Source organism: Dipodomys spectabilis, unplaced genomic scaffold (genome assembly GCF_019054845.1).
Source record: "Dipodomys spectabilis isolate Male_0828 unplaced genomic scaffold, ASM1905484v1 ptg000108l, whole genome shotgun sequence".
Classification (NCBI taxonomy): Eukaryota; Metazoa; Chordata; class Mammalia; order Rodentia; family Heteromyidae; genus Dipodomys; species Dipodomys spectabilis.
The window spans coordinates 1,182,409-1,208,219 of record NW_024870785.1 but is presented as its reverse complement, the minus strand read 5'-3'; the positions used below and the strand labels follow the sequence as shown (position 1 = coordinate 1,208,219).

Below are 25,811 nucleotides of genomic sequence, written 5' to 3'. Positions count from 1 at the left end.
GCCTTGAGTCAAGCCCCAGGACTAGCTCACGTGCACGCGCACGCACACACACACACGCACACACACACACACACACACACACACCGGCTAACACCCCATTCTTAGCTTGACTTTGAGTTCACCTGCATCTCCAGTGCTATGTGCGCACTCCGCTGTGTGTCTGGCACTTGGCTTTAGTGAGACATAAATACAAGGCAGATACAGCACGTCCTCTTCCCTCCTCTCTGGTGGATGGAGTGCGTTTCAATGGCGCTGGATTGGGGTGTGGGGGAAGAAGAACAGGTAAGTCCCTAACCTTGACAAGATGGAGAAAAGCCCCAAGGCAGCGAAGAATGAACCCGAGAAGGTGGAGCAGGAGACGGGTGGGAATGGAAAACGGCTCAGGAGCAGCCGCGCTGCAGCCTCCAGCTACAAGTAAAACTCAAGCAAATAAGACCACGGGAGAAAAGCTGGACCCCTGAGCGGCAGGCTCCGCTGGACAGCCCCTCCTCCCCCCCTCCAAGGAGCTGCTCTTTCTCCTGCCTTCCTTCCCAGACAGCCATTTCTGTCTCCACCTAAGCCACAAGCAAACCATTCAGTTGCCCTCCAGAGAGATTTGATTCTGGTTCGATGTATATTTTCCAAATTGTGGGTCATATGTAAGCCACAAAATTTCAAATCTGTGCATCTCTGTTATTCATTGAATTGAATACCCACATTTCTAAGTATCCACATTAAAAAAAAATAAGGCCTCGTGTTTCTGAGTCAAGCATTTACACACACGGAACCATGTGTGTGCACCATTTACACACACGGAACTAGCTATTGCCTAGCACGGTGCTTTCTTTTCCACTTGGCATGTGGCTACACAGATCTGTTCTTACTGATGCTTTTAGATCCATGTCGTTCATCTTGATTGCTGTAACAGTAGGGCATCATGAAAAAAGTCACAATGTTTTGATACTCATGTCACATTGGTGGGTCGTTTATTCCGTATGCCGCTTCCTCTGTTGTTTCCTTTTGGTCTGAATGTTTGTGTCCTCGACTTAGGGCTCTACCCCTTGACGCCACAGAGCATCTCTTCCATTAATGCTAACAGCGTGAACTCTGACCTCGCATATGATCGTATTAGGAGATGGCACCTTCGGGGTGCAATTAGCTCTAGATGAAGGCAGTTGGATGGGCCTTCATTATGAGATTATGATGGGATTTGTTCCCTTCTAAGAGGAGAGACAGCAAAGTGCTCTAATGCATATTCTCTCTCTCTCCCTCCTCCTTCCTACCCCCCACATGTGAGGACATAGAGAAGAAGGAAAGAAAGACTGGAGGACGGGAGTTACAACTGTGTGCTATTTAAGCCATCCAGCCATCCTAGAGCGACCAACAGACTGCCGTCTACAGATTGGCATTATTTTTATTCTTCTCTCTCCCACCCACGTATCTTTCCTAGTCTAGTAATTTTATACTCCATTTCTATCCTCCTAGGGTTTGTAGTCTCATTAATTTCTGTGCTCCTCCAGCTATGATGGCTCTGTGTTAAGCACACTCCATCCTTATGGAACATGGTAGATGTTATTTAAAAACCAAGATGCTTGTGGCTTGCCCCTGTAAGCCTAGCTTCTCAGGAGGCTGAGATCTGAGGGTTGTGGTTTGGTGTCTGCCCGGGCATGAAAGGCTATGAGACTCTTATCTCCAATTAGCCACTAGAAAGCCAGAAGTGGAGCTGTGGCTCAAGCGGTAGAGGGTTAACCTTGAGCACAAAAAGCTCAGGGACAGAGCCCAGGCCCCAGGACTGGTACAGGCATGTGCATACACAGGATACCTTTTCCCCATATTTTTTCCCTTTGCCCCATTCTGAGTTTGATTCTTTCTTTCCAGATCTTCGTCATTCTCCCAGTGAAGTCTACGTGTAGGAAATCTTTGCCTTCTTGGTCTCAAAAGGAGACGAAAGGAGATCGGGCCTTTGGTCCTTCTGGCACACAGCTGCCCAGAGAGGCCCAGGAAAACACCTAGAGGCAGCTTGGGGTCCACAGGGACTGGCATTCCTCTCTATTTCTTTACTTGGGTTTCCTAGGTCTTCTGCGCTGACAATTACCTGTGTGATGTTTTTTAAAGTTAAAAAAATAACAGCAAAACACATGAGGGACAGACCACGCGGGCCACGGGCTCATCAAACCAGCGCCAGGTCACGCTTAGCAGGCGGTGTTCCTGTCCACTGTCACCGGCAGAACTAGGGAGGGGGGCTGCGGCCTGGCACCGCGCAGGCCCTGTCTCTCCGGCTCAGACGGAGGATCCCTGGCTGTGGGAGCAGGTTCCAGCGGCTCTGCGCTGCATTCACACAAGGTCGGCTCAAATATCCCCCATCCTGCCAACCCCAGCCAGCTGCCGCCACCCCAGAAAGTACAGCTCTCTCCTCCCTGCTCCCGGAGCACAGTTGCTTTTACACGCGTGGGGTTGCGTGTGCTGCACACAGCAACTGTGCACAGATGGAGATGGAGGCCCCGGCCTCCTCCCCCAGGACCCCCCCCCCGCCCCCAAGGGGCCCAGGGAAGGATGGGTTTCTACCCAGAGGTCACAGGTTGCAGCAGTCAGGGGAAGTGAGAGTCCAGCTGCTCCCAGAGGCCAAGCAAGAGAGATCCCAGTCCCGTTCCCACGGAACCTGGGACCTGGGCAGTCTGCTGCCGCTTTGTTTTTAGCTAGAGTGTGTTCCCTCCTCTCTCTGTGTGGTCGTAGTTCTTCCAGAAACCTCTCCATGGCAGCAGGGAAGCCATTGGGCAGGTAAGTTTAGCCTGTGTAGCTCAGGTTAGCCTAGAACTCGCTATGTAGCCCAGGCCAGCCCTGCCTGGAGATGCTCTGGAAGTGTCAGATGCACAGGCGTGCGGACCCAAGCAACTTCTGAGAAAGCCGCAGAGAATAGAATGCCGAAAAAGCAGATAGGAGGTGCCGGTATCCAAGCAGTAGGTTGTAGAAACAGCTGAGGAGCAAAACCCCATCACCCCTGGAAGGTTCAGGGGCTGGGGATGAATGGGGCGAAGGATGTAGCTAGGAAGGGGGGGACTGGTTGGAAGTCCTACCCCCCTCTCCTGTGCCACGGGGCCCAGCGACTGCCTTCCTCCTCTTCTCCAGCAATCCTGAGAAAGCCAGAAGGGTGGCTCCGGACACGGGGACCTCAGCTGTCAGTGCTGTCCCTGTTAGAACACAGAGGACGTGACCTGTCCACGCTGACCATTGACGTCATCAGACCATCCCTTCCCCGGTCCCTCCCCCAGCTCTAGAGTATTGGAAGCCAAGAGACAGGGATTCTTGCTTGGACAGAAGTTACTAGCATGGGTGTCTTGGCTTTCCTACCTCAGTGGTCCAGTGAGTTAAACTCTGAGCCCTGCAGGGTTCTGGGAGAACCGCTCTGTGGTGGGAGCCATGCTGTGCTCTGTGGGAGGCTGGGCGGCGAGCCTGGTCTCAGCCCACCGGGTGCCTCTCCCACCCCAATCCCAGCCCAGGACCATGAGCACCCCTGCTCTGCACGGAGGCCCAGTCCGCAGGACTGCCCACTCCCCACTCTGCTTCTCCATGCTTCATTCACTCAGAAGCATGAGTTGGCAACCAGAACTCAGCCAGGATCCAAGGCGGAAAGCCTCCCACGTGAAATGTGGAGATCAAAACAGACCTTTCTAAAACAATCTCTAGAGGAAACACAGACCATGCCAGCAGGAGCTGGGAAAACTTCACGAGTTAGCATAGTCCTCCTAGGAGATTAAAAATAGGACTACGGGAAAAAAAATTAATGCAACTGAAAGACTATAAGAAAAAGGTAAAGAACTCCCCCAGAAAGTCAAGCAATGAGATGGAGAATCAAAGAGGAATTATAAGGATTAGAGGAAAAGCTTGGGCGGGCCAAATGCCGGTGACACCAGACAGGAGGAAACAGCAAATGGGATCAACGATTAGAAAGAAATGACCAAAAACCATCCAAGAACTGGTCCCTGGAGCTGGGAGGGGGGTGGGAGGGAGGGGGTGCAGGGAGGAAGGCAAGACCTCCGGATTCAGCCTAGCAGATATGCAGAAACGCACACCACAGCATAAGACTGAGATTTCAGGTTGCAAGGCCAAAGAGAAGATCTCGAAAGCTTTTAAAGAAAGCTTGACGCACCTCACGGAGCGGGAAGGTGTGGCACTTCTCAGAGGCAGCGGATGGATGGCCACGGAGGAGAGACTGAAGACTTGTAGGTGGCCCGGTGCAGGTGGTGCACGGCTATCATCCTTGCTACGCAGGAGGCTAGGTCTGAGGATGGCGGCTGGAAGCCTGCATGGCCGGGAGAATCTGTAAGACTCTTATCTCCAACTAACCACCCAAAAAGCCAGACGTGGCAGTGTGGCTCAAGTGGTAGGACACTAGCCCTAAGTTCAAGCCCCAGAACCAGCACACACATACTGAGAGATTCTGGAGACGATGATTGAGTTGGAGTTTGGGGAGATGCAGAGGAGGCTGAAGGATAAGTCAGTCCCAGGATACCGGCAAAGAACTTCCCTGCACACCTTGTGTTCACGGCTCCAGCCAGTTCAGATAGCAACAGACACGTCTCAGCCATGTGGTTGGGGGGACACAGCATACTCCAGTATCCTGAGGGGCAACCACAGACTGGAGCTGGAGCCGTGAACTGCCTCTGGAAAGCCCTATGTGTGGACAAGCGGGGTCTTCCTAGCCTGGGCGGGATGCTGCTGGCCCGGTCTGTGGGGAGGGGCCTGCAGGGCCACTGTGAGCCCGGCTCTGACTCGTGGCTTGCTTTTAGGAGCGTGGTAGAGCAGGGAGGCTGAGGCGTGGGGTGGGCAAGCTGGTGGCGGTGGAGGCAAACCCTTACCTCTCCTCTTTGGGCGGTGCTTATTCAAGGCCAAGAACTGGTGCGGTCATGTCTGCCTTCACGGGCGCAGTTCCCACTTCCGAGATCGACACAGGCGTTGGTCGCATGGTTTCGTGCAGTTGGACCAAATACACATTGGCTTAAGAATTAGATTTGTGCTGTGGGCTTAGCTGTCTCCCAGCTGTATGATTTAAGCAGGTCATTTAATCTCTCTAAACCCCAAGTTGATAATCAGTTAAAAAATCAGTAATTTTTTTTATTCAGTCAACTAACAATTACTGAGCGTGTCTCTTTTTGTCCCAGGGCTAGGGAGAAAGATCTCCTGCTTGACTTCAAGTCCAAGGAGAGAGGTGACAGGAAGCGGATGGGCGGGCACAGGCGTGGGGGCCGGAGGCTGACGCTTATTGAGCACTTACTCTCCTCCAGGTAGAGGGTCAGGTGACGCAGCCAGCAATCTGGTCATACCCAGCCTTCCACCATGGGGAACTCACACTCCGGAAAGCCAGCCGGACAGTGAGAAACCGCTGTCCAGCAAGATATAGACACAGCTCTTGCTCGAGTGTCCTCGCTTCAAACCCGTGGCTCCCCAGGCGCCAAGCCTAGATCAGGAAGAGGTGAAGGTCGCAGTGTCCCGGAGCCTGCCGTCGGAGGAGGCTGATGTGAATCCCTCTCTCCTGGGCCTGTTTCCGAAGGCTGCTGCGTTTCAGGAGCCTCGCTCGGCAGACGCCTGAGTGCTGTTACATGTCAGGGGCCGGGAGCAGGCAAAAGTGCAAGACAGAACCAAACCCCAAAAAGAGGTGCCTGCACCAGACAAGCCGGCAGTGTCGTGAAGCCAGTGCTGGAAGGAGGCCCTGGCACGGCCCGAGGGGGGCGCGGGGGGGGGACGCAGGGGAGCCTCCAATGAGGTCCCTCGGGGTTCTGGGGACAGCTGAGCCGGGGTGAGGGGGATGCGGGCGTTGCAGGCAGAGGGTCCCTCTCACGCCACGCCCGGAGGCGCCAGGGCGGTGGCGAATTTGGGAATCCCACTGGAAGGCCCAAAAGAGATGGAAGTGAAGAGATACGCAGGAGCCAGTCTCTGTAAGGATTTTTCACGCTCCAAAGTTCAGATGTTTGAAGTTTGTATTGACGCCAAGCCATAGATGGGGGAGAAAGGGTCAGGTGAGGAGCATGGGCGGTCACCCGTTGGAGAGGAATTAAGACTGGACGCGGAGAGGTCAGTGGAGATGCCACTGAATTATTCAGGGACCAAGTGATAAGTGGCCTGAGCTAGGCAGTGACAGAGATGAAGGCGGACAGATGGAGAAGAGGGTGAACAGGAGCACGTAGTTCTCCGAGACGCGGAGACTCCTGCACAAATTCCCCTCCCGGGGCCCGGCCTAGAACCTGTGAGGGCAGAGGACTCGCCCGCAGCACGGCTTTGCCCGCAGCGTGCCCTCCTTCCAGATGCAGCCCCCCCCCCCCCCGGTCTGCTGAGGTGTTAGCTGGGAAGGCCTCAGGGGCAGGCAGGGGTGGGGAGAGGGTGAGGTGGAAGGTTGGCTTTGCTGGCAGAGGGAAACATGGAGAATTGGAAGGAAGGAGCCAGCTGGGAGAAACTGCTGGAAGACGTGATGGGTGGAGTGTCACCGGTGGGTGTGTGGAAAGGATAGGCAGCCAGGGGACAGAGGTCCGGCTGGGGCCGGTGCTCACACCCATAATCCTAGCTACTCAGAAGGCTGAGATCTGAGGATCGGGTTCAAAGCCAGCCTGGGCAGAAAAGTCCATGAGACAGAAAAAGCCAAAAGTGGTTCAATTGGTAGAACGAACCCTAGCCTTGAGTAAAAGGAGCTCAGGCACAGCACCCAGGCCCAGAATTCAAGCCCCAGGACCAGCTAAAAAGAAATATATATATATACACACACACATATATATACGCACACACATATATGTACATACACATATATATGTGCAACATGAACAGCCATAATATATTAAGTTAGCATATTAATATGAATGTTGATGTATCCTAAGCTCACTTCCTCTTGCTAAGAATCCCATTCTCTGATTAGGTTTCATTGTAGCGTCTGCTGAACCGTAGAACTGAGAGACAACCCTGTGCTTTAATGGGAGGGTGGTGAGTATGGGCACCAAGGCCTTTCTTGTTGGGGCTCACTCTTAATATTTCTCTGGTTACCAGGGGTCTTCTTGATTAATCGGCGTTCTGGAGCCAGAGATGGACGTGTTTGAGTGAAGCATCATAATTAGCAGTCGCCACCCAGGATCAGCCAGTTACGGAATTATCATCAGGGCCCGTGTGCTTCCTGCATAATGAAAGAGCATTATGAACTTGGGGCAGTTCCTGAGAGGTCTGCTCATCCCCTCGCCTGGCAGCTGGGGGGAAGGTGTGCGCCTGGGCATTGTGTGAGTGGAGAGAAGAGGAATGAATGGGAGCGGTGGTGTCACGGCTCCGGTCCTGGACTATCTCACGAATGCACACAGAAAGCAAATCTAGTCATGCTACCCCGCCCCACCCACCTCCGGATGCTACGCATGGTGCCTGCGGAAAGTGCCAGTGTCTTCGGCACCAATCCCAGCCTCCTCTCCTTCCCGCATTCCTACGGCTGCCATCAACCAATCCGAGTCCTGTGTGTGGCTTTCCGCAGGCTCGGACCGCTCTCCTCAGCCCCCTGAGAGGTTCACGCTTCCTCTTCCTTCCCACCTCAGAATACTGCCCTTCACCTCCTGACCCTTCCCCGCCGAGCAGGCCACCCTTCCAGGCACCACTTACACCCTGAGCAGTGGGCTAGCTCGGAGCCACCCACCACAGGCTCTAAAACAACATGGTCGTAGTTCAGGTGATAGGGTCTCTCCTACTCAATTTTAAACTGTTAGGGGTCAGGGAGCGTGTCGTTCTGAACACAGTGAACACATCTTTATCAAACAAATGAGTGAGAGCACCAAGACTACAGCTGCGCAAAGATCAAACAACTGGATCGGGAGAATGTGGCCTACCAGTGCAGATGTGTGCTTGATTTTCCAACATATACTTGATTTTTCAATATATTCTCTACCAGTTACAGGGGGTGGAGAGGCCGGAACTGATGGATGAAGAATTGTTACCATGCTCCGTTTTTGTTCATTCAGATCTCACAAGCTGGGGACATGTGCCTCTTTTCCCTACATTTCCTTTTGGAAATGAAGATCTGTCTTGGTTCCGGGTGTGGCACGAATGACTGGGATGGTTACTAGAGTTAAGTTAATCCTCTTCTCCCACAAGGTCTCCGCTCTGCTTATCTGCCCTGTGGGAGAGACAAGGGTTAGAGAAGTCGGGGAAAGTGACTGGCACACACAATAGGTGTGTACCAACTTGTGTACCAACTGTCACAACCGATCATTGACCGGAACTGTACGACAAACATTTCAAGACAGAGTTTACTAACACCTTTCTGATGAGAGAACTTCTATGCTTTTGATGGAAATAGCTAGCTGACAGGTACCAGGAAGCAAAATTAAAATCTTATTGTAAGCGGCAATATATTGATTTATATTCTTACCTTAATGGAAGACCGTCCTACCTCGGCCTGAAATAATGGCTTAATTATCACTATCGTGATAGACACTGTGCATTGGAGCACAGGATCCTGGGGCTGTTCCTGAGCTCCGAGTCAGAGGCATAATCGGATGCAATCATTTCATTAATACAACATGGCCCTGTAATGGGAGCACCGGGGACCAGATGGCCAGGAGCGCACTGAGATAAAATGAGATGGGTGTTTGCAGTTTAGCAACTAACTCCTTAGTCTGCACGGATTATATTAAGCGCTGGCAGGACCACATGAGCACATTTTCAGAATGAAATTCTGCCTTCACGTCCAGAAGTGCTGGTCCCACCATTCCTTCCCGGGGTTGGGCAGTCGGGAGTCCGTAGCGTGCAGTGTTGCCTTCATGCTGGGGCTGGCCCTCACAGTGGAATTACCTGGCCCATTTTTTAATGTTCATTTAAACACAAATGCACGCTATCAACTCCAGAAATGTGGAGGCAGTGAGCCTTTTCAAAGCCCCCCGGGGGGTTCCAAGATGCAGTAAAGTTGAAGAAACATTGCGTTTCCGTAATTCCTGCACTTCCATAAAGTTGAACTGCTTTATTGATTAATAAAAGAAGCAAGCGCTTGGCAATATTATTTGGGAAGGCTCGGAGTGTCACCTGCTCCCAGATAGCTGCTATTCACGTCTTACGCGTTTGGAAAACTGCCTAGGAATGTTCATTTCTTGGCAACTTAAATGAGGATAATTCCTCTGAGAAAGGGCGCTGCTGTAAGTCCGTAACCAGCAGTAGGCACGCCATTGTCAGATTACTGTCCTCTCTGGCAGCCGAGGAAGGTTCTGGAAGGGTGGGGCACAGACATCCCCCAGATGGGTTTCCAGGTAAGTTCCAGGTAGAGTAGGTCCGTCCAAGGACATCTGTAGTCAGCCACACCGTCCCTTTGTTGTGAGATTCAGGGCTCAGAGGACCCTGAACTGGGTCAGAGGGGCAAGCTGCAATCCGTGCTGGTGAACCAGCCTTTGGGGGGGGGGTCGTCAACGGCAGGTGAGCCTGCGCCCTCTTCCAGGATCCCTATACCTGGCTGCCCCTCGGGGTGAGCAGCAGGAGGTTTATCTGACAAGAAGCAAACCCACAAAAAGCTTCTGAGCCAAGTAACATCTGACAAAATACAGGAACTTGCTGAATTTCAGGAGACCAAGATAATAAGCAGACGAGAGAATCGAGGTAGGATTCTGAGAGCCACGGGGGACCTTGAAAATACGCTCCAGCCCTTAGAGACCGTTCCTTAGGGAGAGCGGTTCCACGCCACCCAGACCACGTTTCAGTCATGTTCAGGGCAATGAGACCAGGAAGGAGCCAACCTTCAGTTCGATGCCAGGCTGGAATGTGGAACCCAGGCAGGAGAGGATCACGCGGGAACTAAGAGATCCTCTCCCAGGTTACGCTGGCCAAGGGTAGGTCTTACACATGTGCGGTCATTCTCTCTGCAGTTTCCTCAGCTCTTCCATACAGACTGGAAATACACTCAGCAGGCCGGGGACAACCACAATGGCAGAGAGGAGAGGCTGCCGAGCCCCAGGCGGCAGCCCGACACCACCGGGCTGCGGCTCTAGCTGAATGACTTGCAAATAGACTTGTTCCCCACCCTCCTCCTGGGGCCTAATGCGGCCCCCTGGGGAGCTCCCGAGGCGAAAGGGAATCACGACAACATACTGTACATCCGCAAGATTATGTGTCAACGGGGTTGATTTGATTCCTAATGGAGTGTTAATTTATTTGCTGTGATTTCCCACATCTGCTTTGGCCACAATGCCATATTACGTTAATCCCCGAGATTTGCCTGCAGGAAGGTGTATGCTCTATGAACAAGGTGGGCGAGGAATCTGCATGTGTGGTGTTTTTAAAGGCACACACACCCCTTTATTCGCAGGACTCCCAGGCAGATGCTGGACTTCCCTGTCATTTGGGCACAGAGGCTCCTGAGGGCTAAGACACAGTGGGCCATTCTGCCATTGCCAGGAGACTGCAGAATAATGTGGAAGATTGTAGACTCTGGGGCATCCCAGACCACAAAAACGGCAGGATTCCTTAGGGCTACTACTGGTAGCCCTTATTCTTTCAGAGACGTTGCTTCTATAAGTCTTATCTAAACAGGAAAAATAAAAGGGGTTCCCTAAAATATGTCTACTGAGGTTTAAACATAGGAACTGAGTTACAAAAAGAGAGGGGGAGGAGCGGGGGAGAGATTTCACTTGCCACTGACAATCTCTCGGCTTGGTTGGGCTTGCCCCTTCAGAAGACAATTCCAGTTCGATGGTCTCATTAGGAAACAGATGTATGTAGGTCACAGGGGGAGATAAAGCTTAGTTAATCTCAGCTATTTGTGAATGAAATGTTGAGGACTTTTAACACAGAGAGCAATCCTAAATCAAATGTACTGCTGCCCACTCGCGGGAACCCCCTGGAGACCACGGATGCTGGCGGCTGCCATGGGATCTGGGCCCGGGACTGGGATCTGCTGGCCCGGTTGGACGGGCATCTCTCTGATGCTGCAGTCAAGCTCTGCGCGCTACGCAGCATCCCTGTGTTGGCCTGGGACGTGTTGGGACCACAGTGAGGGAGATGAGGATGCAGGCATGAGCTTTGGGGGCCAGTGATTACCAAGAAGGCTTTCTCCCGCGCGTCCAGGCTGCCCTCGCCGGGCCGAGGAGTCTTCCCCTACTTTCTGGCTTGGATGTTTCCTAGGGTCACAGAGGACACTGGGGCCTTTCCTCGAGAGCAGCTCTCCGTCTTCCTCTGCAAATGCCCCATCTTCCCATGGCTGAAGACACTCTGGGAAACACCAGAGCGGGTTCTTGCCTCTGAGAGCTTGCAGTCCAGTAGAGCAGAGGCCAGTAGGTTCATTTGCTTTGGTGACGCATGCAATGTTCTCAGCAGGCTTCACTTACCACCTACTTGGGACTGCAAAGTTACAAGGCTCCCCCTAGAACCGGCGTTTGAGGAGGGAAGGAAGTTTTAGGCATCGATGGAGCTAAGAACAAATCCAGACACACCTCTGTAAGCCCATGGGTCGTTGTGATCAATTCTGCGTTCCCTCCTTGAATGAGAGCACTGGGTGTCTCTGGCTCGGCCGCTGGCTGCCGCTTTTCCGCTAGGCCTGCTAAGGGGCGGAAGTTACTATTTGGGAAGGCAAGGGCAAGGGTTCTGTCCCAAGGGAACTCAGACCTGACCAGACACATTCTTCATGTTTAACGTGGCACTATCACTGCAAGTTACTCATTGAAAATGGGCTGGCTTGGGCTCAAAAGAGGCAAAACATGGTTACGAATCATTCCTAAGTGTGAAAGAGCTGCTCCTGGGGCCCTTTAATTTTTGGAGGACAGTTTGAATTTGCTGCCTGCATACTAGCTCCATGGCTCCTGCATGCTTCTATTTCCCTTTTAACCTCTCAGAACACAACAGGCTCTGAAACACAAGGCAATCAGATTAATGGCTAGCATTATTTTAGTCCCAAGGTACACACTTAGTTTCCTAAATATACTTTAATGACTTTTAACACAAGAATTTGGGGGCTTTTTGTGTTTATTGTAGTATAGTTGACAATTCTGTTTTTTTTAACTATTAGCTTCTTTTTTATTGTCAAGGTGATGGACAGAGGGGTTACAGTTGCATAATAAGGTGATACATACATTTCTTGTCAAAGATAACTCTATTTTTTTAATAAATAAAATACAAATAAAATGGCTTTCACAGTATAGTGATGTGACTAAATGCTATCAAGTCTAATAGGTGAATCTTAATATAAGTTCTGTGTACAGGTGTGCAGATGAATAGGTGTGTAGGTTGTGTCTGGGTGTGCAGATGAGCAGGTGTGTAGGTTCTATGTCTACAAGTGTAGATGAATAGGTGTGTAGGTTGTGTCTGGGTGTGTAGATGAGCAGGTGTGTAGGTTGTGTCTGGGTGTGCAGATGAATAGGTGTGTAGGTTTTGTCTGGATGTGTAGATGAATAGGTGTGTAGGTTGTGTCTGAGTGTGTAGATGAGCTGGCGTGTAGGTTCTGTGTACAGGTGTGCAGATGAATAGGTGTGTAGGTTGTGTCTGGGTGTGTAGATGAACAGGTGTGTAGGCTCTGTGTCTGGGTGTGTAGATGAGCAGGTGTGTAGGTTGTGTCTGGGTGTGTAGATGAGCAGGTGTGTAGGTTGTGTCTGGGTGTGTAGATGAGCAGGTGTGTAGGTTGTGTCTGGCTGTGTAGATGAGCAGGTGTGTAGGTTCTGTGTCTGGGTGTGTAGATGAGCAGGTGTGTAGGTTGTGTCTGGGTGTGTAGATGAGCAGGTGTGTAGGTTGTGTCTGGGTGTGTAGATGAGCAGGTGTGTAGGTTGTGTCTGGGTGTGTAGATGAGCAGGTGTGTAGGTTGTGTCTGAGTGTATAGATGAATAAGTGTGTAGGCTCTGTGTCTGAGTGTGTAGATGAATAGGTATGTAGTTTCGGTGTATAGATGAGTAGGTGTGTAGATTGTGTCTGGGTGTATAGATGAATAGGTGTGTAGGCTCTGTGTCTGAGTGTGTATATAAGCAGGTGTGTAGGTTGTGTCTGGGTGTGTAGATGAGCAGGTGTGTAGGTTGTGTCTGGGTGTATAGATGAATAGGTGTGAAGGTTTGATGTAGGTTTGCAGATGTATGGGTTCTGTGCACAGATATTTTGTGTGTTTACACATCTATGTTGTATACACATTTGTACATGTACTAATCTATATGCATATTAAACTCTAATTCAAAATAATACATTAATGATGGCAGTCATCACATTAACAATGTACTTGCAATCTATGTCTTAGGATGGCCTGTGTGTGTGTGTGTGTGTGTGTGTGTGTGTGTGTGTGTGCAAGTGTGATAGAAAAGTTTATTAGAAAAGGAATATGGCAGAGAAACCACAAGGAATACCCATGACCTGGCCGGCAGCGCCACGGCCCATCTCTGCTCCCTTGGCTGTCTTCCTGGTTACAGAGCTTGGCTTTGGCTGGGTGAAATAGGGAAAGTCAGATGTCTGACTGGTGGGTCTCCTCGTCTCCTGTAAGGTCCTGGTTCCAAACTTCCAGTGCCCTGTTAGGACGCTATCTTCAAGGGTTCAAAAAAGTCCAGCTATGCAGCATAGTAAATTCAAGTTGAGAGCTTATCTGGGGACAGGTTTTCCTATAGACTTCCTTACTCATTCTTTCTTTGACACCTCTTTCTCCAAAAGTATCTGCAGAGAAGCCAATAGGGACCTAGCACCGAATGAGTGAGAGAGATCTGGGATAACTCACCAAGTTTGAGGTTGGGGTGGGGTCACCATTCCATGGTGATTCCAACTGGATGAGGAGCCATCCTCCCTCCCTCCTTCCCTCCCCTCCCCCTCCCTGCTCAGAAGGCCAAGTGGGCCTTACCTTAGCCTTCCTGCTCCATTCACACCCTATCTCTCACTGCCAGTGGACTCTCACTCTTTCCAGAGAGGACTGCCCGCTTGGGCTGAGAGCCCAGGTGACCCAAGCCCGAGCCTTGTCCTCACTGTAACGTATGCAGAAGTGCACCCTGGGTGGGCGCTCTAGCCCAGGCTGGGCCACCGGACACCCTGCCTGCTCGGCTGCTCTAGAACCAGGGTGCCTTCAGGCGGTGGCCGAGGTGACACGTCACCTGCGTGGGGTCACCTGGTGGGGGGTGAGTGCTGCGGGCCCACAGCAAGCCTGCAACCCCGCCACAGACCTGTGCAGGAGACACTCCCGATGCCCGCGTCCCGGCGCAGGGGCAGCCCAGTGTGGCCATTTCATTCCCCAGTCCCCAGTGCTCAGACAGAGCAGACAAGAGGCAAGCACAGAAGCAGAGGCCAGGTGTGCCTGTGGAGAAAGGAAAGCCTGGGCTGGACCCGCAGGTCTCCTCCAGGCCCTCCCCCACCCCAAGGAGAACTCAGGGAAAGCGACACCTCCCCCCCCACCTCTCACCTCTCACCCCTCCCCCGGGGTCAGGCACATGCTGGGACCAGGCCCTGGTCTGCAACCAAATAGACTCCCACCAGGCCCAGCCGGCCCCAGCCAGCTGCCCAGCAGGCTGCCAGCGGGTGACTCCCCAGGGCAAAGGGCAGAAGTGGGGGAATGGCTGGGGGAGGGGATGGACCTGGGAGGGGGATGATGGGGGGTGGGGAGAGGGGGATGGACCGGGAGGGGGATGGACCTGGCCAGGAAGGGGGATGGCTGGGGGAGGGGATGGACCTGGGAGGGGGATGGGGGGAGGGGATGTACCGGGAGGGGGATGGTGGGGGGTGGGGAGAGGGGGATGGCTGGGGGAGGGGGATGGACCTGGCCAGGGAAGGGGATGGCTGGGGGAGAGGGGGATGGCTCAGAGGAGGGGGGATGGGGAGGGGGATGGCTCAGGGGAGGGGGATGGGGGAAGGGGGATGGGGGAAGGGTGATGGGGGGAGGAGGATGGACTGGGAGGGGGATGGCTGGGGGAGGGGGATGGACCTGGGAGGGGGATGGTGGGGGGTGGGATGGACTGGGAGGGGGATGGCTGTGGGAGGGGGATGGACCTGGCCAGGGAGGGGGTGGTTGGGGGAGGGGATGGACCTGGGAGGGGGATGGGGGAGGGGATGGACTGGGAGGGGCGTGGGGGAGGGGATGGACTGGGAGGGGGGGTGGGGGGAGGGGATGGACTGGGAGGGGGGCGCCCTCCCGCCCTGCCCCGCGCCGCCCCTCCCCGGCCGCGGTCAGGTGCGGCGCCCGGCCCGCCGCCCTCTCCCGCCCGCGCGCGTCCCCGGCCGGCTCGCGGCCGCCCGCCGCGCCGTGGCGTGCGGTCCCCGCGCCGTGACGCAGGCGGAGACTACTTAAGGGCGGATTAGAGGCGGCGGCGCGTCCGGGCCAGGCTGCGGCTCCGCGGGGCGAGGCGGCGGGCGGGGGCGGCGCCGGCCCTGCGGTCCCCGGTCCTGCGGTTCCCGGGTCCCCGGGTCTCCGGTCCTCGGCCGCCCCCCGCCCCCCGGTCCCCGCGGACTGCGGACTGCGCGGCCCCGCGCGCCCCGCCCCTCGCCCGGGCCCCGCGCCGGCCCCGCTCCGGCCCCGGGCGCTCTCCGCGTCTCCAAGCGCGGCCCGAGGGCGAGGGCGGCGGCTCCCCGCGCGGCGCGCACACTTCGGGGGGCCGTTCGCTGCCCGCCGGGAGGGGCCGGGCGCGGGAGCCGGCCGGGGACGGCGCAGCCTTTGTCTGCCACCTCCGGATGCCCAGCGATGGGGGAATGGACCATCCTGGAGCGGCTGCTGGAGGCCGCGGTGCAGCAGCACTCCACTATGATCGGGAGGTAAGGGGGCGGGGGGCGACGGGGCCCGCAGCGCCCGCCGCAAGCCCAGCCCGCGCCCGCCCCGCGCCCGCCCCGCTCGCCCACCCCGCGCCCACCCCGAGCCCACCGCGCCCACCGCGCGCGCCCCAGCCCACCGTGCCCACCGCGCGCGCCCCAGCCCACCGTGCCCACCGCGCGCGCCCCGCGTCCACCCCGCGCCCGCCCCGCGCCCACCCCGCGCCCACCCCGAGCCCACCGCGCGCGCCCCGCGCCCGCCCCGCGCCCTCCCCGCGCCCACCCCGAGCCCACCGCGCCCACCGCGCGCGCCCCAGCCCACCGCGCCCACCGCGCGCGCCCCAGCCCACCGTGCCCACCGCGCGCGCCCCAGCCCACCGTGCCCACCGCGCGCGCCCCGCGTCCGCCCCGCGCCCGCCCCGTGCCCACCCCGCGCCCATCCCGAGCCCACCGCGCGCGCCCCGCGCCCGCCCCGCGCCCTCCCCGCGCCCACCCCGAGCCCACCGCGCCCACCGCGCGCGCCCCGAGCCCACCGTGCCCACCGCGCGCGCCCACCCCGCGCCCACCCCGAGCCCACCGCGCGCACCGCGCCCGCCCCGCGCGCCCACCCCGCGCCCACCCCGCGCCCGCCCCGCGCGCCCACCCCGCGCCCACCCCGCGCCCACCCCACGCCCACCGCGCGCGCCCCGAGCCCACCGTGCCCACCGCGCGCGCCCCGCATCCGCCCCGCGCCCGCCCCGCGCCCACCCCGAGCCCACCGCGCGCGCCCGCCCCGTGCCCACCGTGTGCGCGCCCACCCCGAGCCCACCGCGCGCCCACCCCGCGCCCACCCTGCGCCCACCCCGGCCCACCGCGCGCCCACCGCGCACGTCCAGCTCGCGCCTACCCTGCACCCAGCCCGCGCGCCGACCCCACGCCCCTCACTCCGCGCCCAGCCCGGGCGACCACCCTGCGCCCGCCCCGCGCCCGCCTGTCCCCCGCCCCTCTCCCCGGTAACGCCCCCTCCCCAGCCGCCCTGGCCCCTGCCCAGCGCTGCCCCGCTCCCGGGGGGACGGGGCGCTCGCCCTTGGTTCCCGGCGCGGCCCCCTCGCCCCGCCGCTCTCCCTAAATAGCGCGCGCAGCGCCGCGGGCTGCGCCTGGCCGCGGGAGGCCACGCGGGGCCGGGTTCGCCCCGCGGAGCAGATGCGCGGGGCTCGGCCAGGCTCCCTAAGCCGGCCCGGCCCGGCCGGCGTGGACTTCTCCACGCACGCACGCGAACGCGCGAATGCACGCGTCCGTAGAGCAGCAGCTCAATGCGGACAGAATCCCAGGGGCACCCGGTGGACCTCGGAGCCCGCACGTCCCTGTGCGCTGCACATGTTGGGGCCGGGGCGGGGGCGCACAGGGCCGGGGCGCACAGGGCCGGGCGCGCAGGGCCGGGTGTGCCCCGCCGGGCTGTGACCCGGGGCTGTCCATCGCGTGGTCGGGAGCCCCGTGCGTGGCGGAGAGCCCACGGGCGCACGGAGACGCATCCCTCGGGTGCTTGTAATAGGAGCGCTGCAGGGCGCCGGGGAGGACAGGAAGAGACAAAAGTGTGCCGCGGACGCCCGGTTCAGCACCACGCAGGGCGGACAGCTCCCAGTGACAGGGCTGGTGCGCCTGAGCAGAGCAAGGCGCGGCCGGGTCCATCCAGGAGCAGAGCAGGGACAGGGTCCCCTCCGGAGACAGAGCAGGGCAGGCTGGGGTCCCCTCCTGGGGCAGGGCAGGGCCGGGCTGCACCAGGCTGGCTGGCCGCAGCCCCTGAGCACGCGCCCCTGTCCCCCACTCCGCCCCATGCGCAGGATCCTGCTGACCGTGGTGGTGATCTTCCGGATCCTCATCGTGGCCATCGTGGGGGAGACGGTGTATGATGACGAGCAGACCATGTTCGTGTGCAACACCCTGCAGCCGGGCTGCAACCAGGCCTGCTACGATCGCGCCTTCCCCATCTCGCACATCCGCTACTGGGTGTTCCAGATCATCATGGTGTGCACGCCCAGCCTCTGCTTCATCACCTACTCCGTGCACCAATCGGCCAAGCAGCGCGAGCGCCGCTACTCCACCGTCTTCCTGGCCTTGGACAGGGACCCTCCGGAGGCCATGGGGGGCCCAGGGGGCACAGGCCCCGGGGGCGGCGGGGCTGGCAAGCGGGAAGACAAGAAGCTGCAGAACGCCATCGTCAACGGGGTGCTGCAGAACACAGAGCCGGTGGGCAAGGAGGGAGAGCCCGACTGCCTGGAGGTGAAGGAGCTGAGCCCGCACCCGTCCGGGCTGCGCACGGCCGCGCGCTCCAAGCTGCGGCGCCAGGAGGGCATCTCCCGCTTCTACATCATCCAGGTGGTGTTCCGCAACGCGCTGGAGATCGGCTTCCTGGTGGGCCAGTACTTCCTCTACGGCTTCAGCGTGCCCGGCCTGTACGAGTGCAGCCGCTACCCCTGCATCAAGGAGGTGGAGTGCTACGTGTCGCGCCCCACCGAGAAGACCGTCTTCCTGGTCTTCATGTTCGCCGTCAGCGGCATCTGCGTCGTGCTCAACCTGGCGGAACTCAACCACCTGGGCTGGCGCAAGATCAAGCTGGCCGTGCGCGGCGCCCAGGCCAAGAGAAAGTCAGTCTACGAGATCCGCAACAAGGACCTGCCCCGGGTCAGCGTCCCCAACTTCGGCAGGACTCAGTCCAGTGACTCGGCCTACGTGTAGAGGGCAGGTTTGGGGGGGGTGATGGCAGCCCCCAATCCCATTGTCCTCGTGGGACTCTTCCCCAGCCAGGCCCCAAGGGAGAAGAACCAACGGGCTGGGAGAAGACCTTGGATGGACGGAAACAAGAAGGGGGACATCAGGATGGGCAGCGTGCGTGGCGTCGCTGGAGAGATGGGACAGGTGCTGGACCCCGGGTCCTCTTCTGGGCAGGCTCTTCCTCACCCCGGGGCCAGCCGTGGGGCTGCTCACTACTAGGCTGGATTCGGGCCACGGAGCCCCGGGCTCTGTCGAGTGGTGTGGAGTCCAGCCCTTCATCCATAGAGACGTTGTGACCTACCCTGGATCCTCGAATGCTGCACGACAAACATCTTGGAGGGTCCTTGGTGTAACCCCTTCCCCCTCCCCACCGCCCCTCCCCATCCGCATGCCCCTCTTCCTCAACCCCAGATAGCATGCCAGCTTTTTGTTCTGAATCTGGCCTTACTGTACGGTTGATCTACAGGCTAGAGGTAACGACTGTGGGGTACAAAAACAAAGACTTGGCCCTGGCGGAGGTTTGCATCGGAGAGAGCCCTTGGTCATGACCGGCGCTTGGTCATTACGAAAACCTTAGGAATGTCTCCACATTTCCATTTTCTAATTGAACCTGCACTGGTGCTCTTTATTAGGGTGGGGGCCGGGAGGGCGGGAGGGAATCCTAGTATGCAACCACAACTCTCACCTTCATGGTCATGGCACGCTCGGGCACGTGTTTATGGGCTTTGAGATGCTTCTGCCTTCTCAGTTGTAGACTTTGGATCGTATGGAAGACATTTCTTTTGTTGTTAATATTGAGAGTGTCTACCCAGGCCACAGAATCTCTAGCTCATGTCTCTTACTCCTTTTCTTCTAGAGTTGTGTTGTGCAACACAGCCGCACGTCATGTTTGCCACGGTTCGGATTTACCTGTGTGCTCACACCAGAGACCTTAATCAGCCCATGTCAATCCTAACACGTTACTTTTATCAGTTACTTTTGAAAAAACAACCATGTACAGCACTGGCTTCACCAACTAAACACTATTGGCTAACATGTGTTTACGAATTCTCATTTGTGACATATACCAAAGGTTCAAAACCTGTTGTTCTCTCCTGCTCTTTGCTCTTATTGATTTAAGTGCCATACTGTACCGCTCACACCCACTGTGTATACAGTGAAAGCATTGGCCAAGAAGAATATTTGGGTAATATGATTTTATGAAACCCTCCATTTCCTTTCAATTCTCATGATCATTTTTGGGTTAGTGATGGACACGGTGTAATATACAATGGAGGATTTGTTTAAAATAAAGTTCTTGCCTTTTTTTGTAAAATGGGAAGAGTCTGCACTTTTCTGTCTTGATTGGGGTTTTACTACTCTAAGTAAATGTTCAGAAATGTTAGCGTGCAAAACAGAGGAACAGTAAAACCATGAACAGTGGAAGAGATTCGGATACATCACTGTTCTGCATTTTATTAGCTTATATTAGCCATACAAGGAAGGAGGGGTTTCCCGGTGACATGTCCACATGCATCAAGGTGCCTGGTCAGTGGCTGGCACTTGGTACTGATGTTTAGACGCAGGTGGTGAGGTACTCAAGCAGTTGTGTTTACTAACTCCTTCCTGCTCTGAGCCGACATTTCTCTGCTTGTCTATTTCTTAGCATGCAAGCAGCAGTACCGTATCACAGCCACACATTCTCAGACTCGAGTTTTTTCCCCTTCCCACCAGGTTCTTCCTAGTGTATGTGTAGACGGTAGCATTTGGACATGGGCAGTTTGCCTGTGCTAGTCCAGTGCTAACCCCAATGTCACACAGAACCCCCTGGATGGGTGCTGTCCAGGGGAATTTTGTGCAGAGATGGAACTTCCTTCTGTGCCGGGTGCCCATGGTGGCAGGCTCGTGGGACTCCGGAGCTCTCGACACGAGGCCCGTGCAGTTGGGCAGCAGATTTCTCTTGTTATTAAGTTCAGTTAAATGGCCTTCCGTAGTTAGTGATGCTCTAGACTTTACACCAGCATTTGATCCAGGTCTTCACTGGGAGTTGGTTGGTCCTTTGCACGACCAGTTCTGGTGTTTTCCTCTGGCATGGGTACCATTCCATCATCTTCTAAGTTAAATAAACCCTGGGGTGGAAGGTTGGGAAGCAATGTGGAATTTCCTGGAACATTCTTTCTCCTTAACACCTCAACAATGGAGCACAGATGTTAATGTTAGAAGGAAACATGGTCTGTTTGAATCGATAGGTTTTCATCCGCAGCATAAACAAGCAGTTGAAGGTGACTATTTTTGAGTAAAGGCACAGATTCTCCTCTGGCTTCTGTTTGGTAAGCTAAAAATGTTTCAAGACACCTCCAGAGATGGAGACAGTGTGGCTGCAAGCTCTCAGCATATGTTTGGGTGTGAAAGCAATAGTAATCTGTGTGGAAAACAAGGCCTGTTGTGTTTACGTCTTGATATTGGATTAGGAGAATGTTGGCGTTTCCTGGTAGAAACGCAGCCCATATCAGTAGGGCTGATCTATTTCAGTTGTTTGTGTTTCCAAGCAGTGCAAGTGGCAAGATGATCAACTCACTTCTCACCCTTGGAGATGGATACGCCCCTCCTAGCACACACCCTCCCCTCACTTTCTGTCCACTGAAGAAAACACGCCGAAGACTCAATGTTTTGCACAGTGACCTGACCGGCGTCATCTGTGCCTTGTGAGAGGTAAGCACAGAAAGATTATTTTATTTTTGCCAGTCGCAGGACTTGAACTCAGGGCTTAGGTGCTGCCCCTGAGCTTTTCTTGCTCAAGGTTAGTGCTCTACCACTTTGAGCCACAGCTCTACGAACCGTGGTTAGTTGGAAATAAGAGTCTCATGGTCTTCACTGTACAGACTGGCTTTGAACTGCGGTCCTCAGAGCTCAGCCTTCTGAGCAACTAGGATTAACAGGCATGAGCCACCAGTGCCCAGCTGAGAGATTCTTTTAAATTTAACAGCCTTTGGTGAAGGCTGGCCTCCTGATGAAGAGTGTGTTCTTGCATGTGTGTGTACATGTATGTGTGTATGCACGTGTGCATACCTGCGTGTGTCCTGGTGAGATTGTGGATGCCAGTATATGAACTGGTTTAAAAATTTGGAGAATAAGCTGGTGCCGGTGGCTCACGCCTGTAATCCTAGCTACTCAGGAGCTGAGATCTGAGGGTTCAAAGCCAGCATGGGCAGGAAAGTCCATGAGACTCTTATCTCCAATTAACTACCAGAAAACCAGAAGTGGTGCTGTGGCTCAAGTGGTAGAGCGTGCTAGCCTTGAGCTGAAGAGCTGAGGGACAGCGCCCAGGCCCAGAGTTCAAGACCCACAACTGACCAAAAATAAAAAATAGTTTGGAGAATAGATGGAGTAATATACTTAAGTTGAGGAAAGAAAAACTGAAAGTGCAGAATTTGTAAGATCTCCAAAAAGCCATGTGTGTGTGCGTGTGTGGATGCACGCATGCACATGCACGTGTCAGTGTGTGTGCGTGTGTGGATGCACGCATGCACACGCACGTGTCAGTGTGTGTGCGTGTGTGGATGCACGCATGCACACGCACGTGTCAGTGTGTGTGCGTGTGTGGATGCACGCATGCACACGCACGTGTCTGTGTGTGCGTGTGTGGATGCACGCATGCACATGCACGTGTCAGTGTGTGTGCGTGTGTGGATGCACGCATGCACACGCACGTGTCAGTGTGTGTGCGCGTGTGGATGCACGCATGCACATGCACGTGTCAGTGTGTGTGCGTGTGTGGATGCACGCATGCATGTGTCAGTGTGTGTGCGTGTGTGAATGCACGCATGCATGTGTCAGTGTGTGTGCGTGTGTGAATGCACGCATGCATGTGTCAGTGCGTGTGTGTGTGTGAATGCACGCATGCATGTGTCAGTGTGTGTGCATGTGTGGATGCACGCATGCACACGCACGTGTCAGTGTGTGCGTGTGTGGATGCACGCATGCACACGCACGTGTCAGTGTGTGTGCGTGTGTGGATGCACGCATGCACACGCACGTGTCAGTGTGTGTGCGTGTGTGGATGCACGCATGCGCACGCACGTGTCAGTGTGTGTGCATGTGTGGATGCACGCATGCACACACGTGTCAGTGTGTGTGCGTGTGTGAATGCACGCGTGCACATGCACGTGTCAGTGTTGGGGCTTGAACTCAGGGCTTGGGAGCTGACCCTTAGCTTTTTTGCCCTTGAGCCACAGTTCCACGTCTGCTTTTTAATGGTTAGCTGGAGATAAGCATCTCATGGACTTTCCTACCCAGGCTGTGAACCTCCATCTTCAGTTCTCAGCCTCCTGAGCAGCTGGGATTACAAGTGTGAGCCACCAGTGCCCAGCAAATGCTCGAATATTTAAAAGGTGAACAGACATATGCTGTCCACAGAGGACACAGGGAAGGAAATGACTGGATTTATCGTCAAAGGCAGGATCGTGGGGCACGCGCTTGCGATCCAAACTTGCTCATCACTGAGGGGGCTGAGACAAGAGGGTGGCAAGTTTGCGGCCAGCCTGAGCCACACAGCGAGACCCTGTTCCATAGTGAGAGAGAGACATCCCAGAGTCCTCCCCGTCCCAGGGTCCTCCCCGACCCAGGGTCCTCCCCGTCCCAGGGTCCTCCCAGTCCCAGGGTCCTCCACGTCCCAGAGTCCTCCCCATCCCAGAGTCCTCCCCTTCCCATAGTGAGAGGGACCTGTCCCAGAGTCCTTCCCGTCCCAGAGTCCTCCCCGTCCCATAGTGAGAGGGACCTGTCCCAGAGTCCTCCCCATCCCAGAGTCCTCCCCATCCCAGAGTCCTCCCTGTCCCAGAGTCCTCCCTGTCCCAGAGTCCTCCCCGAACAAATCCCAGCTGAGACACTCAGAAAAGCGAGCACGGCCGTCTGCTCGCTGAAAGCCCATTCTCTATCCCGTGGTAGTGGGAGTTAGAGCTTCTGTGTGTAATACTGAGAAGACACAGTTCAGTCTGTGACTGGAGGTGGGTGTGGTTGAGAGGACTACGCTGTGTGGTAAAATGTGGGGGCGCAGGGTCGCTGGCTGAGTGGAACACCAGTCTGTCCTGGGAAAAGTGAGCTATGTCAGCACCTTTGCTTACAATAAAGACCCAGTGAGCGCCTCCTCCAGGGGCGGGAGCCTGGGGATAGGACGATCAGAGACCTTGAGACACTCCCTGGAAAAGCAACGTCTCAGACAAAATGGTGTCAAAACTCACATGGACAGAAATGGAAGAACACTGCTTCAAACTTACCTTGCCCCCCCTCCCACTCCGGATCCCCAGTCCAGGACACCGGACGCCGTGGGCTGGACGTGACTATTTTTAAATTGTGCTCCGAGGGTCAGCTAGGCCAAGCACGTTTGTGCTGTGACCACCCCCCGGGCGATACAGATTGAGTGCTGGCTGAGCAGGTCTGGCTGAACCCGGGCTGCATGAGTCACTGCGGGGGACGGGCTGCTGCCCAGCCCCTGCAAGGACATGGACGTGGCCCTGGCCGTCGGCACGCAGCCTTCTCTGCAGCTCAGACCCGCTGTCCCTCCACCAGTCGGTGCTCTGAATCCCTGGAGGCAAATGGAGCGATGGGAGATGACCGTCTCCTCTCCCTGACCCCGCGGCCTCGTGGCTTGCCCTACAACATGTTTGTTTAACTTAATAAAGGCCGTATGGATCATGTCCTCTCTCCCCACCCCCTGTCCCAGCTTCCTTTCCCTTGAGATTCTCCAATCTCCCCAAATAGTAAGCAATCAACGGAAAGCCATTCGATTCGATTCCACCATGCCTTGAGCACTCACGGTGTGTGGGACCCCGGACAGGCATGACAGGAAACCAGGAGCCGGGCGTAGGAGGCCGGGGCTTGTGTGTGAAGTGAGGAGCCGTGTGCGGGGCCGGGCAGCCTCGGCTCAGGCCCGGCTTGTGGGTACCAGCTCTGTACCTGTGTGCACAGGACACCCGCGCATCCCCCACCGCCAGGGGCACATCGATGGCGCGGCCTGACTGGGCTGGGGACAGGGCCTGGGGACCAGACTCGGCCATCTCAGCCACTGGCAGAAACTGGTTAAATTCCTAGAAGCCGTGACCTGGTTTTGATTTTCTAAGTATGGCAAATCTGGGCGTTGGTCAGGGTCTGCAGCAGGATAAGGCGTGGAGGCCTGGGATAGATTTGGAGCGGACAGATGGGGTTAAGCGGTTTGACTCTGCCGTTCTCAGGGGCTGAGGGGGTGGGGAACTGCCCAGAAAATGCCAGCTCTGGCAGGAGGAGCTGGGGCCAGGCAGGAGGCTGGAGAGATGTGCGTTTATCCCACAGAGCCGGGCATCTACATCGCAGTCAGACTGGCACAAAGCTGGCACGGAGGTAGGTTCCCTCGGAGAAGAGGCATTAGAGATGCAGGTGAGCACCCGCCTCCCAGAGGAGCCTGGGAAACGGAGGTTTTCTTCTGCCTGGAGTTGGGGCAGTGGGGAGTGAGACTGGAGCGGCGCATCCTCTGTGCGGACCACGCAGAGCCAGCCGTGTGGACGCTGAAGTGAGTGGACAATGTGAAGAGTCGCCCTCCCGCAAGGCGCCCCCGCCCCCGCCGGCCCAGCTCTGCGCAGTGCCCAGGGCGGCAGCCGCACTGTCCCGTCCGGTCATGCAGAAGAGGCTCCTGCGCCCAGCTCAGGGGCAGCACGTGTCCGTCTCTGCGACGGGGATTGGGGCGGATCGGCTGGGTGACGGCTGGGATTGGGGCGGATCGGCTGGGTGACGGCTGGGATTGGGGAGGATCGGCTGGGTGACGGCTGGGATTTGGCAGCACGGCCCGATGACGGTTAGTGGGAGTTTAGTCTCCTAAATCCCAGAACCGGGATTGGCCACCCTGACCTTTCTGCTGTCAATTGGTACAATATTTCAGAATCACTTAGGACAGATTAAGCTTTGTAGCATCTACCTTCCTAAATGGAAAACTGCCCCCCTGGGCACTGAAATGCTTGTGTTTGTGGCAGCTCCGGCTGGAAGAGTGTAGACCTGGTGAGTTTGCTACCTCCGACACAGCTGGGCTGGGGGTCTCTGTGCATCCCACCCGCACCCTGGCAGAGGGCTGACCTTTTTTTTTTCTTCCCAGACGGTTGTTTTCTCAGAAGAACTTGCTTTTGCGTAATATTTTGTGTCATCTTCCTTTGGTATTTTTACTTCTTCAATGATGATGTAAGAAATCCCTGTGGCTTATTTTGTTTTGATTTGATTTAATGTGAAATCTGAGTGGTCTGAAAGTTCAGCTCCAGGTCTCAGGGGACAGTGGTAAACACAGACCGGGGTGCTGAGCATGCTCTGTGGGAACGGCGCCCTGGACCCCACCCCGGACCCTGGAAGGAAGGTGCTAGCTGTCAGGCCCGCTTGCCAGGTGAAGAAACGGAAGTGTG

At 56.2% G+C, this 25,811-nt stretch overlaps 1 protein-coding gene across 1 annotated transcript; it reads left to right on the top strand.

The window, feature by feature from the left end:
* Window positions 1–15,601: 15,601 nt before the first annotated feature.
* Window positions 15,602–18,381, top strand: Gjd2 (gap junction protein delta 2). The gene is made up of 2 exons (XM_042687977.1): window positions 15,602–15,672; window positions 17,487–18,381. The coding sequence occupies exons 1-2, from the start codon at window positions 15,602–15,604 to the stop codon at window positions 18,379–18,381; spliced, it is 966 nt and encodes a 321-aa protein (XP_042543911.1).
* The last annotated feature ends 7,430 nt before the right edge of the window (window positions 18,382–25,811 follow it).

Excerpts from the sequence above, each read along its gene's own strand:
- Gjd2 (XM_042687977.1), top strand. The coding sequence starts at position 15,602 with ATGGGGGAATGGACCATCCTGGAGCGGCTGCTGGAGGCCGCGGTGCAG. Across the intron at positions 15,673-17,486 it reads CACTCCACTATGATCGGGAG|GATCCTGCTGACCGTGGTGG; the intron begins GTAAGGGGGCGG and ends CCCCATGCGCAG.